Source organism: Nannobrachium achirus (genome assembly GCF_963921795.1).
Source record: "Nannobrachium achirus genome assembly, chromosome: 14".
Taxonomy (NCBI): domain Eukaryota; kingdom Metazoa; phylum Chordata; class Actinopteri; order Myctophiformes; family Myctophidae; genus Nannobrachium; species Nannobrachium achirus.
Genome location: NC_137821.1, coordinates 12,302,461 through 12,317,260, shown reverse-complemented (window position 1 = coordinate 12,317,260; position 14,800 = coordinate 12,302,461). Strand labels below are relative to the sequence as shown.

General features: G+C 43.8%; 1 protein-coding gene across 2 annotated transcripts in view; it reads right to left on the bottom strand.

Annotated features, from left to right (window-relative positions):
- The window catches only part of ablim2 (actin binding LIM protein family, member 2), a 242,767-nt gene that overhangs the window by 137,169 nt on the left and 90,798 nt on the right, over positions 1–14,800 (bottom strand). For both annotated transcript variants that reach the window (XM_080742051.1, XM_080742050.1), the window contains exon 2: positions 4,243–4,398. In XM_080742051.1, coding sequence (XP_080598177.1) covers positions 4,243–4,398 — 156 coding nt within the window. The remainder of the gene's footprint in view (positions 1–4,242; positions 4,399–14,800) is intronic.

Genomic DNA, 14,800 nt, shown 5'->3' with positions numbered 1-14,800 from the left:
CCCGGGTGTTCACAAAAGCTTGATTAGATGATAAATTTTTTTAAGTGTATATACATATCTATTTAGACTTTTGAAGTAATTTTTAAATGTAGGAAACGATGAAAAAGCTAATGTTATCTCGCGACACATAGAAATTGGTCATTGACCCAGACAGCGGGTCCCGACCCGCTGTTTAGGAAACAGTGTTCTATACAATGTTCAGACATGACACCCCCTGGATTCAACATTTAATTAATGTCATCTCACTTCCTAGGCAGGGGAGGGAGGGGGGCTATCTGGGTGCAGACAGGGAGGCTGTCACTGGGTGTCAGAATAAAAAAGGGCGATAAACTCCAGGAAGCCTCCGACAGCGGCGACACCCCTCGCGGTTGCCAGGCGACGGGATCGTGTGTTGATAACAACAAGCGGTCACCGACACATGGTGCTGGTGGCCAGAGACTGACTGAACAGAGGCCAATCTGGGGAGGGGCGCAACGCTTGCACACACACACTCACATTATACACTTATGATTGCGTGATGCACTCAAAACCAAAGAAAATCCTATCACTTGCACACACCCACAGATGCATTCACTGCATAGCTCAGGGGTAGAGAAACCAACATTCGAGCACGAAGGGTTACCGAAAGGTTCCCAGTTCGAATCCGGGCTCCCCCTGAGTTACTGTCGAAGAGTCCTTGAGCAAGGCTCTGAACCCCTAGTTGCTCCCGGTGAGCAGGTTGGTGCCTTGCATGGTTTCCTCCACCATCGGTGTATGAATGTGTGTGTGATTGGGTGAATGTAATGCACAATCTCTGTAAAAGTGCCTTGGATAGAAGCGCTATATAAATGCACCATTTACCATTTACCATTACTCACTGCAACAAAATCAACCTACACAATTGATCGAATTCACGTTACGCAACTTCCTGGTGCTGACGTCACGGTTGAAGGGGAAAACCTACTAAAAGCCCATAGAGTTAACACAGAAATCACAAATGTAATGATATTTCCGAATAGTAGAGTATATAATAAGGCTAGCATGATCAAGAACACAAGATAGTAAAAGGCACAAAGCATTATAATGTACTTTACCGTTCAAAATAATGTTAAGATCCATTAGCTACTAATGTTGTTGGCTTTAAGTCCAGCAATTTCTGTGCTAGTTTACCCTTCAAAGCTGACTTCAGCACCAGGAATTTGCTAAGAAATTTGCTGAGTGCGCGTGCGTGGGCGGGCCGTGAATAGGGTCTATAGTCAAAGTATAAAAGAATGCTTTTTAGCTCAATCTAAAATGACACAGAAGCTTCCCCGGTTGTAATGGGTTAAAGCCTGTGACCCAAAAGTGAAATTAGACGTTTGCCCCGGGACCCAAACTAGTGAAAACAGCAGATCTACAAGCCCACAACGCATCACTTCTCGCCACTTTGATTTTTCTCTTAATTATTCATGAATCATTTTGGTAATATTTTTATTTATTTATTATTATTTTTTTTTATAATTTTTATCCCACGATTTTGCAACCCATTTTCACCCAGTGCCAATTGCCTATGTAATCCTGGGCTCTGCTCTCCCTCTGCCGCGCCTGGGGAGACAACGGACTGACCTCATGCATGAGTAGTCCAAGTTGTTTCTTTTCACCTGACAGGGGGGATTTCCCCGGGATGGACGTAGCGCATGGAAGGAACAATGTTTTTTTTTTTTTTTTTTTTTTTTATATCTATAATAATTAAACACATGGGTCCCGACCCAGTGTTTGGGAACCAGTGGGTTAAAGAGTATTAGAATGGCTCAAACTGTAGCAATAGGATACATGATCAGAAGCATCTTCCATAAAACCCTTGAGGCCTCGGGTATTTCATAACAGTAAAGGTTAAGGGCTCCTTTCCCACTGTTTCACAAATCGGGGCACGTGCACCGTGCACAGTGCACACACACACACACACACACACACACACACACACACACACACACACACACACACACACACACACACACACACACACACACACACACACACACACACACACACACACACACACACACACACACACACACACACACACACACACACACACACACTGAAGGACAGCACACTCAGTGCTATAGGATCACCCTGCACCCACATACACACTCAGTGCTATAGGATCACCCTACACCCACATACACACCCAAGAGGCATTAAAGCCTCACCTTGCTGTGGAATTGCTCCTGACCTGACCTGTAAACTCTACCCTCTCTCTCTCTCTCTCTCTCTCTCTCTCTCTCTCTCTCTCTCTCTTCTCTCTCTCTCTCCCTCTCTCTCTCTCTCTCTCTCTCTCTTTCTCTCTCTCTCCCTCTCTCTCTCTCTCTCTCTCTCTCTCTGCCAGCCATACAGCACCACTAGCACACTGGTTCTCAACCTGTGGGTCGGAACCATTACTGCATCAAAAGGAATCAACAAACTATACTATACTGGTCAAATATTGCTTTAGCGCACACAGCTCTATTAGATAGCTATTGGCTTTAAAAGCAGTGTGCTAGCATAATGGCCTCCTATACTGCATGGTGCCTGTTTGTTCATTGCTGGCTGGGGAATCATATACATGTAGGTGTGATTACTGCTGCTGCCCGGGTACTATCACTTACATATACACACGTCTGATATCTGCTGTCTAAAGTGATGTCTCTCACTGCACAAGAGACAGATTCTAAAGCTGCAGTTTATGAGCTGCACATTCTCCTGCATCGTTGTGTTTCTATTTCGACCAGGCACGTGCACACATAGACATCAAAGGGGGCTTGAGCCCCTGCCCTTTTATCCTAGTGCCCTCTCAAGACCATGAATGCAGTTTTTTTACTATGATGAAAGAATTGCAAATGCCCTCTTTCCATGCCATACCTGAAGGCAGCATTCAAGAGAGTTCTCCTGAACTTGAATGCAACGTCTCATGTTGAAAGAATGATTGAAAATAGCCGACCTCCAGGCTCACAGCTTGGAGGTCTGCTATTTTCAATATTTTCACCAAAAGGCACTTTTAGAAATTTCAGCCCCTGCCTCTCTAATATTCTCTGCACGTCCCTGATTTTGACACCTAATGTTGAAATTGAAGGGGAGTTGATGTTGGAAGAGTTACAAAGTGCAGTCATACTTCAAAGTGCGGCGACTGAGCAGCCATGCGTTGTCGAATAGCGGGCTGAATTAAATCGCCCTCTTCAAGCTTCGCTGGCACTCCAGAGACGCAAGGTGTGAGTCACCAGGATACACTCACACAGCACAAACAACTTGACGAGTAGAGGAAGCCGAAAAGACGCTTAAATCATTTTTATGAGGGTGAAACTTCAAAACAAGTTTGAAAGTGCTTTACTCAAGGTTGATCCACTGCGGTGTAATTAGCATGTCAGGGCTAGCGGCCCAGAAAGTATACATCAGTCCATTTTTTTACGACAGGGAGGAACTATTATGTCCCTTTTATCAACAATTTACCTTTCGACTAAATGTACTAATAAACACATAATCACTTAACCACATGTACCCCTAGGGAGGGGGGGGCAGGGGTCTTCAACAGGGGGTCCGGGACCCCTAGGGGGTCCTCAGAGTTACTACAGGGGGCTGACTAATCTCTTTGTGCTAGGAAAGTTTTTTATTTTTATTTTACATTAACCACTTGAACCCCAGCATCCCTATTCTGAGGGGAACTTAGGCCAAAATAGCAGGCTATTTTCGGCAAAGAGGTTTGGTGCATCTAGACTCTAGAGGGAAAAAAGATCAGATCAAGTACAGAACCAAACAACAAGTATTGACAGTTTATGTTGTTAAATGTCTGAAAATAACAAAGTGAATCCATCATACACTAATGATAGTTGCTGTCAAACAAGTCTATCCTATTATACTATTAGTCTATCCTATACAAATATATCGTGGGGTGGGTCCCTGCTTCATCTCTCTCTCAGCAAAAGGGTCCTTGGCCTGAAAACTGTTGAAGACCCTTCTGATATAGGGAGTGGTAAAAGCCCAGTATACGTGGTCATACGACAAATGCAAAAAAACAGGCAATCTACAAGAACAAAAGTATAGTCTCACATTCAAGGTCACGAGCATACATTCAGCAGCCGTAGCTATGTTCTTTGGTGACCTTTCGCAAACCACAAAGTGTCAAGTGGTATCTGGCAGTGTGACAATTCCGTGGGGAGGGGGAGGGGGGGGGGGGGGGGGTCCTAGGGGTCACAGGGGTCGTTGTGGGAAGTCGCGGAGGGGGGACATGAGGGTCGTATGTGTTGTTACCTTTGCAGACGAAGCACTTGATGTGGAAGTGTTTGTTTTGGACACGCAGCACCTCGCCCTTGCACGGCTTCCCGCAGTTCTGGCAGGGGATGGGGCCTCCCTTCTGCTTCTGCTGCTGCTGCTCCAGAGGGCTGTGGACAGCCTGCTGCTGGAACACTGCAGAGAGAGAGAGAGAGAGGGAGAATGTGTCAGATCATCTGGGAATTCCACTGTGCATATTGTACTGTACAATCCTAGGCAGTATGGAGCCAGTCACATGTAGACACACATGCCGATACACACGCACATACTCGTACATGTACATATACTGTACACATACACATTACACACACACACACACACACACACACACACACACACACACACACACACACACACACACACACACACACACACACACACACACACACACACACACACACACACACACACACACACACACACACGTATAAACAGGCACGTGCACACATATACAACAAAAGGAGCTTGAGCCCTTGCACTTTTATCCATGTAAAAGTGCCCTCTCTCTCTCCAGACCATGAATGCCATTTTTACCATGGTGAGAGAAATGCAAATGCCCTCTTTCCATGTTATACTTGAAGGTAGCATGAGAATTGCCTTGTCCAAACTCTCCTGAACTTGAATGCAGCATATAATGCTGAAAGAATTGCCCTCAATGTGTAGAAATATGTGTACACCATGTCTCCAGTTTTCCTTTTTGTATGCTTAGTTAGTGTGGTATCAAGTGAAAATATCAGACCTCCAAGCTCACAACGTGTCGTGCTGCGACACGTTGTGAGCTTGGAGGTCTGATATTTTTGATATTTTCACCAAGAGGCATTTTAGAAATTTCAGCCACTGCCTCCTCAAATGTTGGTATCAGTACCGCGTAATTTAACCCATGATGCTATTTCGTTTACAGTCACATGTTGTACACATACTCATACTGTAAACACATACACACAAACACATGCAAAATACAATTCTTTTCCTTCTATTTCACACTTTACGTTAGGCTCCTCTCGCTTCTTGTTTACTCAAACAGGCACGCTCATCTGCATGTGCACATTCAAAACATCCTCCTCCTCAACATCTGTCTGGCTCTCTGTACTGCAGGGCTCCGGTGCGTCCCACACCACTCAGCCTCTCTCAGTCAGCCAAGCTAAAACATGAGTGGCCGGGGCCAAATACTGTACAAGCACGTAGGGATGGGACGATAAGCAATATTATCACTCACGACAATATTATCAATATTATCACTCACAATAATTGTATCGTGATATCATCCTCCGTCATGCACTGGGATCAATTCACCTTTTATTTGCCGAGCTGCATATCCAGTACCACTTAAACCCTCTATAATTGGTAAAAGGTACTTATAATATAAGTAGGCCTACGTCTTTTTTTCACTCTCTATCAAATGTCTTTGCAAAAGAATAGCCGATCTACACAACGTGTCACGTTGCGACGCGTTGTGAGCTTGTAGATCTACTTTTTTGGGGGGGAAATGTTCCGCTCCAGGATAATGGATTTTGATTATCGTGATGATATCGTAAATCGCGGTTATCTAAAAAGCTTTGAGCTTATCAAGCTTGTTATTGAGCATAGCGGCCCATGATGTCAAGTTTAAACAATCAAGACAAGAGGCGATCAAGAAATGATACAGTACTATTCATAATATAAAGCCATTTAGCACGTATTGCACACTAATGAATGATTGTTTTAATGATATTTAATGATATTTGTTACTTTTGTCAATTGTCATCTTAACTCATTCCCTGCCAGGCCCGATAGTCCCGAGATTATTCCAATGTCTTTCCCCGCCAGGCCCGATAGTCCCGAGAATTAAAAAAAAAAAAAAAAAAAAAATTCAAAACATTTTTTTTTTCAAAAAAAATTTTTGACCCCAAAAAATGGAGTAGGCATGATAGCAATCGCGAAATTGCATGTTTAACCCCCATAGCAACCCCATCTTTCAAGCATGGCAGCCATTTTGGCAGCCATCTTTGTTATTCGGATTTTTTTGTTTGAAAGCTGTGAGCAATGTGGACACACGTGGTGCATTATCTAGGCATGGGTGTGCATGATCCGTGCACACCCAATTACATGGAAGTCTATGGAGACGAATGGCAGGTGGGAGTACGGAGGTATGTTAAAATGGCGGTCAATGTGTTAATAGATTGTGGTCAGCAACAAACTCACAATCGCAATAACTGGCCAATAAAAAAAAGATACCAGTTATGTTCTGAATTTGTCGTCACATATCTTTCCACAAAATATTAGAAAACGCTCAATAGTGGGCTCGATAAAAGCCTGGCTCAATAAGCAGGACCAATAAGGTACTCATAATCAATAAAGATTAACGAGCTCCATCCCTACTTTTGTCACAATAATCGTGATGTGAAATCTTCATCGTCCCATCCCTAAAAGCATGTCGTCCCCCTGTGCGTGATTAAGCCAAACAATAAGTCCCACTGGGGACTTGACTTTCAGTAAGAGCCCTTTGGAATGGCCCTCAACATCTTATGGCAAGGCTGCTGCCTGCCCCCACGGAGAGGCCCTGAATCGTCATCATTGATACATGAGTTCAGGGGCGTCACAAGGGGGGGGAAAGTGGGACTGAGATATTAGGGCCCAAGGTGGAGGAGGGGCCTTGATTATTTTATACTTTAGCTACTGAAAAATAGCAGATATACAAGCTCACAGCGCCGCACTGCGAGCTTGTACATCTGCTATTTTTTAAAAGTCATGAAAATGTGTGCAAATCTTTGAATATATGTATTTTTTAAGCGAGCATTTGTAACTCATATTTTGCTTCTGGGGTGTCCCTGGAACTACATATTTTGAGATGTGGGTCCGTGGCCAAATACATGTCATTTTGGGGCTCCTTCACATGAAAAAGTTTGAGCACCACTGACATAGAAACATAAAAACCTTAGAAGGATTTGAGATATTCAGACTCCGCACACATTTCACTTGGTGCCGCGCTGTGAGCTTGTAAATCTGCTATTTCTCAATAGTTAAAGCACAAAGTGTGAGTGAATCCTTGTACCCACAGCCCAGAATTTTTGGTTGCATGAGTTGACAAGCAGATCGCTTTGAATAAGGGGTTCTTTGTGCTGTGTGTCCCCAAAAAGTCGTACTCCTGCTACTGCTGCTGTGGCTGCCCGAGCCGGTTGTCATAGGACCTCCGTGTGGCCTCTGTGTGGTTACCGTAATTGGGGATGAAAAGGGCTAGGGGAACAGTATGCTGACAGGACCGATTCAGAGAAACACAGAGAGAGAGAGAGAGAGAGAGAGAGAGAGAGAGAGAGAGAGAGAGAGAGAGAGAGAGAGAGAGAGAGAGAGAGAGATGGGAGAAAGGAGAAAGGAGAAAGGAGAAAGGAGACTTGGGACATGGCGCTTAGCCGAGAGTTTTATTATTCACAAAATGCATTCCTGCATGATTCTCCTTTCCGATCTCTTTCTCTCTCCTGCCCTCTCTTCAGTTTGGTTTAGTCGTGTTTATGTTTCGAAAAGAGAAACCACTTTCTAAATCACAAAGAAAAACAATCGAAAAATGAAAATCAGATTAAAGTATAGAAAAAAGAAATATGTATGTCTCTCTCTGTCTCTCTGTCTCTCTCTCTCTCATATCGTCTTTTGTTCTCCTGGCCGTCAGATGTCTGTCATTCAATGTTATATGAGTAAAAAAAAAAAGGATCTATATAAGCCTTGTGCTTTCCTGTACTGTGATGAAACTGTACCCTTTCCTATGCAAACTCCTAATAAATACTTCAATCAATCAATCAAAAAGCACAATCTCTTGTTGGAGCTTTGTTTGGCCTGCTGTCTTTATTCTTCTCCCCCTCTATCTCACCTACAGCACAGTATAGCCAGTTTTCCATACCAGTTTTTAGCCCGACACTACACGACACGGCACGACACCGCACCGCACCGTATTTTATATGTAGGTTTTCCACTACAGTATCCCCCCCCCCTCTCCTCCCCTCCGCCCCTCCGCTCCCGAAAGAAATCGACGCCCCTTTCAACATACGGATAAGATCTTTCTCTGTAAACACAACGGAGAAGCTAACTTGCGCTAATTATTTTTAGAGATGTGGTGGACAATGTTTTAGATCTTTACAACTGTTTACAAATGTTCTAGGTTTTTACAACTATAGCGACGACTAACGTCGGGGTGAACATAGTCAAATAATAACTTTATTGGCCAAACTACACAAAGAAGTATGCTAGAATGTAGAGGCTAGTTGCGCTAGCATACATGCTAGCGCAGCTACAGTACTGTACATGTACTGTAGATTATTCTCCCAATTCAACACATGCAGTTACAAATACAAACAGGAGACATCTCACTGAGAAGAAGATCCATATAAAGATCTATATAAAATAACGGATGGCCGACGCATTGGCCGTTGTTTATTTCGACTCGCGACGATAGATGTATGTCCGCTGTTTGTGTTGGTTATGTTCTTGGTGCTTTGTGGAATCTCAACTGCAGGACTGGGGTAGAAAGCCTGGTGGGCGAGGTTAGGGCTGGGAAACTCTGCCTATAATCGACCTCTTTATAAACAGATATAGCCTATAAAACAAACAGGCGTTGCTTTTATATTTGATTTGCAGCCGTGTCTCAAATCTGTCTCAACTTGTTATGAAGCCGTGTCTCAAATCTGTCTCAAGTTGTTATGAAGACACACAGCTCAGCCAGTGAGCCAGATTCTCCAACCAATCAGTATCAGCAGCGCATATACGTCACTTTTAAGGCACCGCTTCGCCTAGCCCGGACCCACTCTTGAGTGGATACTAAATAGTACCTCGTTTAGTACCACTTTCACACCACTCTACCCAGTTCCTTGTAGTGGAAAACCTGACACAAGTGGCTGTGGTGTGGAGTAGAGCCCGACCGATATATTGGTCAATTCGATATATCGGTCGTTTTGGAGCAATCTGAAGGGTATCGAACATCGGTGAATTATTCCACCGATATCCGATATATTAATTGTCTGTAACGTGTCTGCGGATAGAGCATGAAACCCTGAGTTATATAGGCCTATGTGTGGGCAATACCAGAATTATCCAGCAGAGTGCAGTATAATAGTCCAAGATGCAAGCCAACACTACTGGAGCTGCTGCCTCTCGTGTGTCGTTCACTCACCACATGCACTGTCTAACTCTGATTTTTCATGTTGCGGTGAAGGAAGGTGTGTAGGCCTATGTGAAAATCCACAGAGAAATATAGGCTAGATGTCTGACTATAGACTATAGAACTTGTATACTATACTATAGCACTTGCGAATCCATGAGCGAATCAAACTTTATGTTTGGATAAAAGACACATATTAATTCATAAACGAGACAAAACACAGCAGAACCCCCAAATTAAAAGAGTATTATTATCCAACAAGCAATAGAAATTGATAACTGCGACCAAACTCAAAGTTTGACATGAAAAGCACAAAAAAAGCAATAATCTGACCATTTATCCGAGGGGCGAGCAGTCAATTAAATGATCTTAAATGAATAAAAAAGGATTTTTACAAAACATCTGTATCGGTATTGGTGCTCTAGCACTCTCCAACATCGGATATCGGTATCGGTCGGAGAAATGGTATCGGTCAGGCTCTAGTGTGGAGTGGTGTGGTGTGGGGCCTGTGGAAAATGCGCTATGTTATCTCTCTTTCCCCTCGAATCGTTATTCATTATTAGTCCTTGGAGGTGGAGGTCGTCCCATATGGATTTTTGAAGGCCAATACCAAGTCTGGGTCAATATTTTGTTGAACAGGAAGGCCAATAGGAATGCACTAAATTATTTATTTGGCTCTCTCAAGGATTTCCACTACCATAATTAATGTAGCGAACTCTGTCTGTGGACGTGACTTTCAGTCTAAAGGCATATGTGTTATTAATTTAATTCCTATCTAATACGTTTGCTATTGTTTTTGAAAGATTTACTTTTTATACCCCATAAGAGGAATTTTCTTTGGTGAGCCCAATTTTAGAAAAATCTAATCAAAATCTTGGTTGCCAACGTGCGACCCTAGCGGCACCTTCCCGCAACCTGCACCTTCCCGCGACCCCACTTTGGGTCGCGACACCATAGTTTGAAAACCACTGAAATCTTTACAAAATGTCTCAAACTTTCTGCAAATCTTTGCCTGTGACAAGCGAGCCCAAAATACAAGCGACGACAGGTTGAAAACGGTTGCTATTTCTTGCCCTGCGATGATTCGTTTTCATCCTCTTCAGATGGGCCCAGGCTCAACCCCCATGCCCCCATTCCCCCATCGACACCTGTTTTCCATTCGAATCGACGTTCCTAAATTACTAACCAAAGCGAACACAAAGCCTGAATGTCCTTCTTATCTAAAAATCCCTGTGGTCAGAATATAAATACAATCAAAACACACATGGCAGTGGTAAGGTTTCCCTTGGAAGCGGTCAGGTCCACACACCTGACCGCCAGATAACACAGACACCGATCCAACGTGACTCTCGGTTTACCTGCGTGAATAATGTAAAACCCTGGCACACAAAGCCAAGAATCAGGACTGAGACGTAGAAATCTATCGTCGTTGTCGAGTGGAAACCTTGTATCTCCAAGTATCAGATGTGTACGTTCTTTCGTAAAGTAAAGTCCTGCTTCGTCATACAAGGCTGTCGCACAAAAATAGTGAAAAACAGCCGAACTACAAGCACACAACGCCTCGCGGTGCGAGGCGTTGTGTGCTTGTAGATCAGCTTTTTCCGCTAGTTTAAAATATTTTAAAAATGAAAAATGCAAAACGAACGGTTTCGGACATACAAGGTTTCCAGCCGACGACGACAACGCTATAAGCTACCCGTCTTGAGCGAACATGTGTCCAGGACGCCCAATAAAGACAAGAATTTAGAGAGCAGAGTTTCACTGCCTCATAAAAAGGACCGGGAGGGATGATCGTTACCAGGTGGTGGAGAGAGAGATGCATCGGTCCAACCGTGAGAGAGAGAGAGAGAGAGAGAGAGTTAAAAGAGAGAGAGAGAGAGAGAGAGATACACCGGTCCAAACAAGAGAGAGAGAGAGAGAGAGAGAGAGAGAGAGAGAGAGAGAGCGATGCATCGGTCCAACCGTGAGAGAGAGAGAGAGAGAGAGAGAGAGAGAGAGAGAGAGAGAGAGAGAGAGAGAGAGAGAGAGATGCATCGGTCCAACCGTGAGAGAGAGAGAGAGAGAGAGAGAGAGAGAGAGAGAGAGAGAGAGAGAGAGAGAGAGAAAGAGAGAGTGAAGCTTGGGGAGTAAAGGTCAATTGAGGGATTTGCGCGACAAGTGTTGAACAGCGTGTCTCACGCAGATTTGACTTTTAAGGGAGAGAGAGAGAGGGGTCAGTGGCAAGACGGAGACGGAGGGGCACAGGGTCTGAGAAAGACGGATAAAACCCAGTGTAGTTCTCAAGCATTTCGGTGCCATGGAACCCAAATTATATTTTGCCCGCGGACCCCCACCCGGACATGCTTTGTGCCAGGTACCTCCAGAAGGAAAGTGTACAAGTGCATGAAGTGGCGAATTGTGAGCTTGTATTTCCACTATTTATGAATAGAGGGTGTGCACGTGATATCATCATCATACCCGGAAGTTATGCGGGAACGCCTACTGTACTGAGTGGCAAAAAAATACGTTCTGGCCTTGACAGCCAGTACATCCAAACAGAAAAGTCCTGTTTCTTTTCATTAAACAACGTTAAACTCACTTTGCCACTCGATTTGCCACTTGATTTGCCAATCACTTTATGCATGCGCATACCCTCTATAGCCAACACGTAAAATATACATAAAGGGTTTCAAATTCTTGTGATGCTGTAGTAACACATTTTACTGGGGACCCCCCCCCCCCCCCCCCCCCTGCTTAACCCACAGACAGTGTCCATATTCCAGGCATGTCATAAAACGGAAAACATTCTGCAGAAACTAGCAGATCTATAAGCTCACAACGCGTTGCAACATGGCTATTTTCAACAAAGAGATTTTGTGTAAGGTGAAAAAGAGACGCATGCCAAGTAATAGACCTCCTTCAAAACAAAGTATATATAGGGTTTAAGTGGCTAAAAGAAGGAGTGATTCTCTACAGTGCAGGGAGGCATGTGGTGGCATCACTATAGTTACGAGGGCTTCCTCCGCCCTCCTGGTGTTTTGGACCAGCATGCATCGCTGCAGCTCTGCACCTGTTGTGAGGATAACGTGTCTCTCTGCTTCCTGTCAGAACAACAAATACTGTAGGAAGGGAGGGGGAGGGGGGGGGGTGAAACAGCTATGATGATCTTTTAGCCAGACGAGGCCACGGACCCCATGCACCCTATAGACCAGGGTTCCCCGTTAGGCGGCCCGCGAGCCATTTGCGGCCCGCAGGGGGCTTCTGTCTGGCCCACACCAACCCCAGTAATAATGGTGGTATAAGAGCAGCAACAACACTAGTATATCGTCGTGGTCGAGTGGAAATCTCGTATCTCCAAATTTGTATAGGCTCTTTCCCAAATCATACAAGGCCGTCGCACAAAAGTAGTGAAAACAGCAAATCTACAAGCACACAACTGCCTCATAAAATGGACCGGGAGGAATGATTGTTACCAGGTGGGGGAGAGAGAGAGAGAGAGAGAGAGATAGAGAGAGAGAGTGAGTGAAGCTAGGGGAGTAAAGGTCAATTGAGGGATTTGCACGACAAGTGTTGAACAGCGTGTCTCACGCAGATTTGACTTTTAAGGGAGAGAGAGAGAGGGGTCAGTGGCAAGACGGAGACGGAGGGGCACAGGGTCTGAGAAAGACGGATAAAACCCAGTAATAGTTCTCAAGCATTTTGGTGCCAAGGACCCCAAATTATATTTTGCCTGCGGACCCCCACCCGGACATGCTTTGTGCAAGGGACAACCCAGAAAAAAAGATTTGTGATTGCAAGATTGAAAATGTACAAGTGCATGAAGTAGTGAAAACAGCAGATCTACAAGCACACAACGCCTCACGATGCGAGGCATTGTGTGCTTGTAGATCGGCTGTTTTCACTAGTTCATATCATTTTTAAAATGATAAATGCAAAACGAACTGTTTTGGACATACAAGATTTTCACCCGACAAAGACGATATCTGAACTGTAGCTGGAGTAGCAGGAACGCTGCCGTCGCCCCCTGCAATGTTGTGGCCCTCGGCTTGGTACCCTAGACATAATTCGGCCCTTGGGGAAAACTAATTGGGGAACCCTGCTATAGACCGTTTGCCTGAGCACTTCCCTGTAGATGCAAACTGCGGTGCAACTGCGGTGCAAACAGCAAATACTCAAGTAAAGTACTAAGGCTCAAAATTGTGGACTTTGCCACTTTTCAACCGATCTTCATATAATAGGTCCTCACTAATGTTCATAATAAAATTGCAAAAAATAAATTCCACTCGGTCCAAGTCTCTTAGGAGAGCTGTGGGAAGTTCAGAAATCCATTGTCTTGTGACATCATCGTTTGACAGATCTTTTTTTTAACAATATTTTTTTTTAAATATTTTCGATTTATTATCGCAAGAACAATAGCTTCCACTTTAACATTGCAACTTTTCAGGAATAGAAAGCCTGCCTTTTCTATTAGCTTGGATTCCCCATTGATGATGTCACAAGACTATGGATTTCTGAACTTCCCACAGCTGTCCTAAGAGACTTGGACAGAGTAGATATATATATACACTGTATATATATTTTTTTGCAATTTTATTATGAACATTAGTGAGGACCTATTATATGAAGATAGGTTGAAAAGTGGTGAAGTAATCCTTTAAGTAAATGTACTAGGCTACAAGTTACTTTACAGTACTGTTTACACCACGGCAATGGCGGGTGTCGCTCATGAAATCGGCCTATACCAGGGGATTTCAACGTTTTTCAGGACCACTTAGCTGAGAGAGCGATGAAGCAGGGACCCTCACTACATATTGTATAGGCTGCAATTGTGTCGCAGATTCAGCTTTTTCATAGATTTCATAGACTTGTTTGACAACACTATCATCAGTGTTATTTCCAGACATTTAGAACTCTCAGTACTGCCTAGGCTCTGTACTTGGGTCTGCTCTTTTCCCCTCTACGCTATAATCCTCTTGAAAAAATATTTTGTGTCATTTTAAACGTGAAGTAGCCTACTAAGTTATTTTCAGTCAGTTCTAACCAAAATGGCTATTATTTCAACGTTTTCCTCGCAACATAATCACTAAAATATCGTCACTGTCGGGCAGAAACCTCGTATCTCCAAGTTTCAAATGTGTACGTCTTTTGGTAAAGCAAAGCCCTGCTTCATCATACAAGACTGTCGCACAAAACTAGTGAAAACAGCCGATCTACAAGCACACTGTGTGCTTGTATAGATCTGCTGTTTTCACTAGTTTAGTAAATGTTATAGATGATAAATACAAAACGAACGGTTTTGGACATACAAGGTTTCCACCCGACAACGATGATATGCTATAAATATAAGGTGCTGGGAGTGAAAATTATAATGTAGGGGTGCCTCGGATTAAAACAATATTTATGGGGTGCCCTGAGACAAAAAAGTCTGCTCTAAGG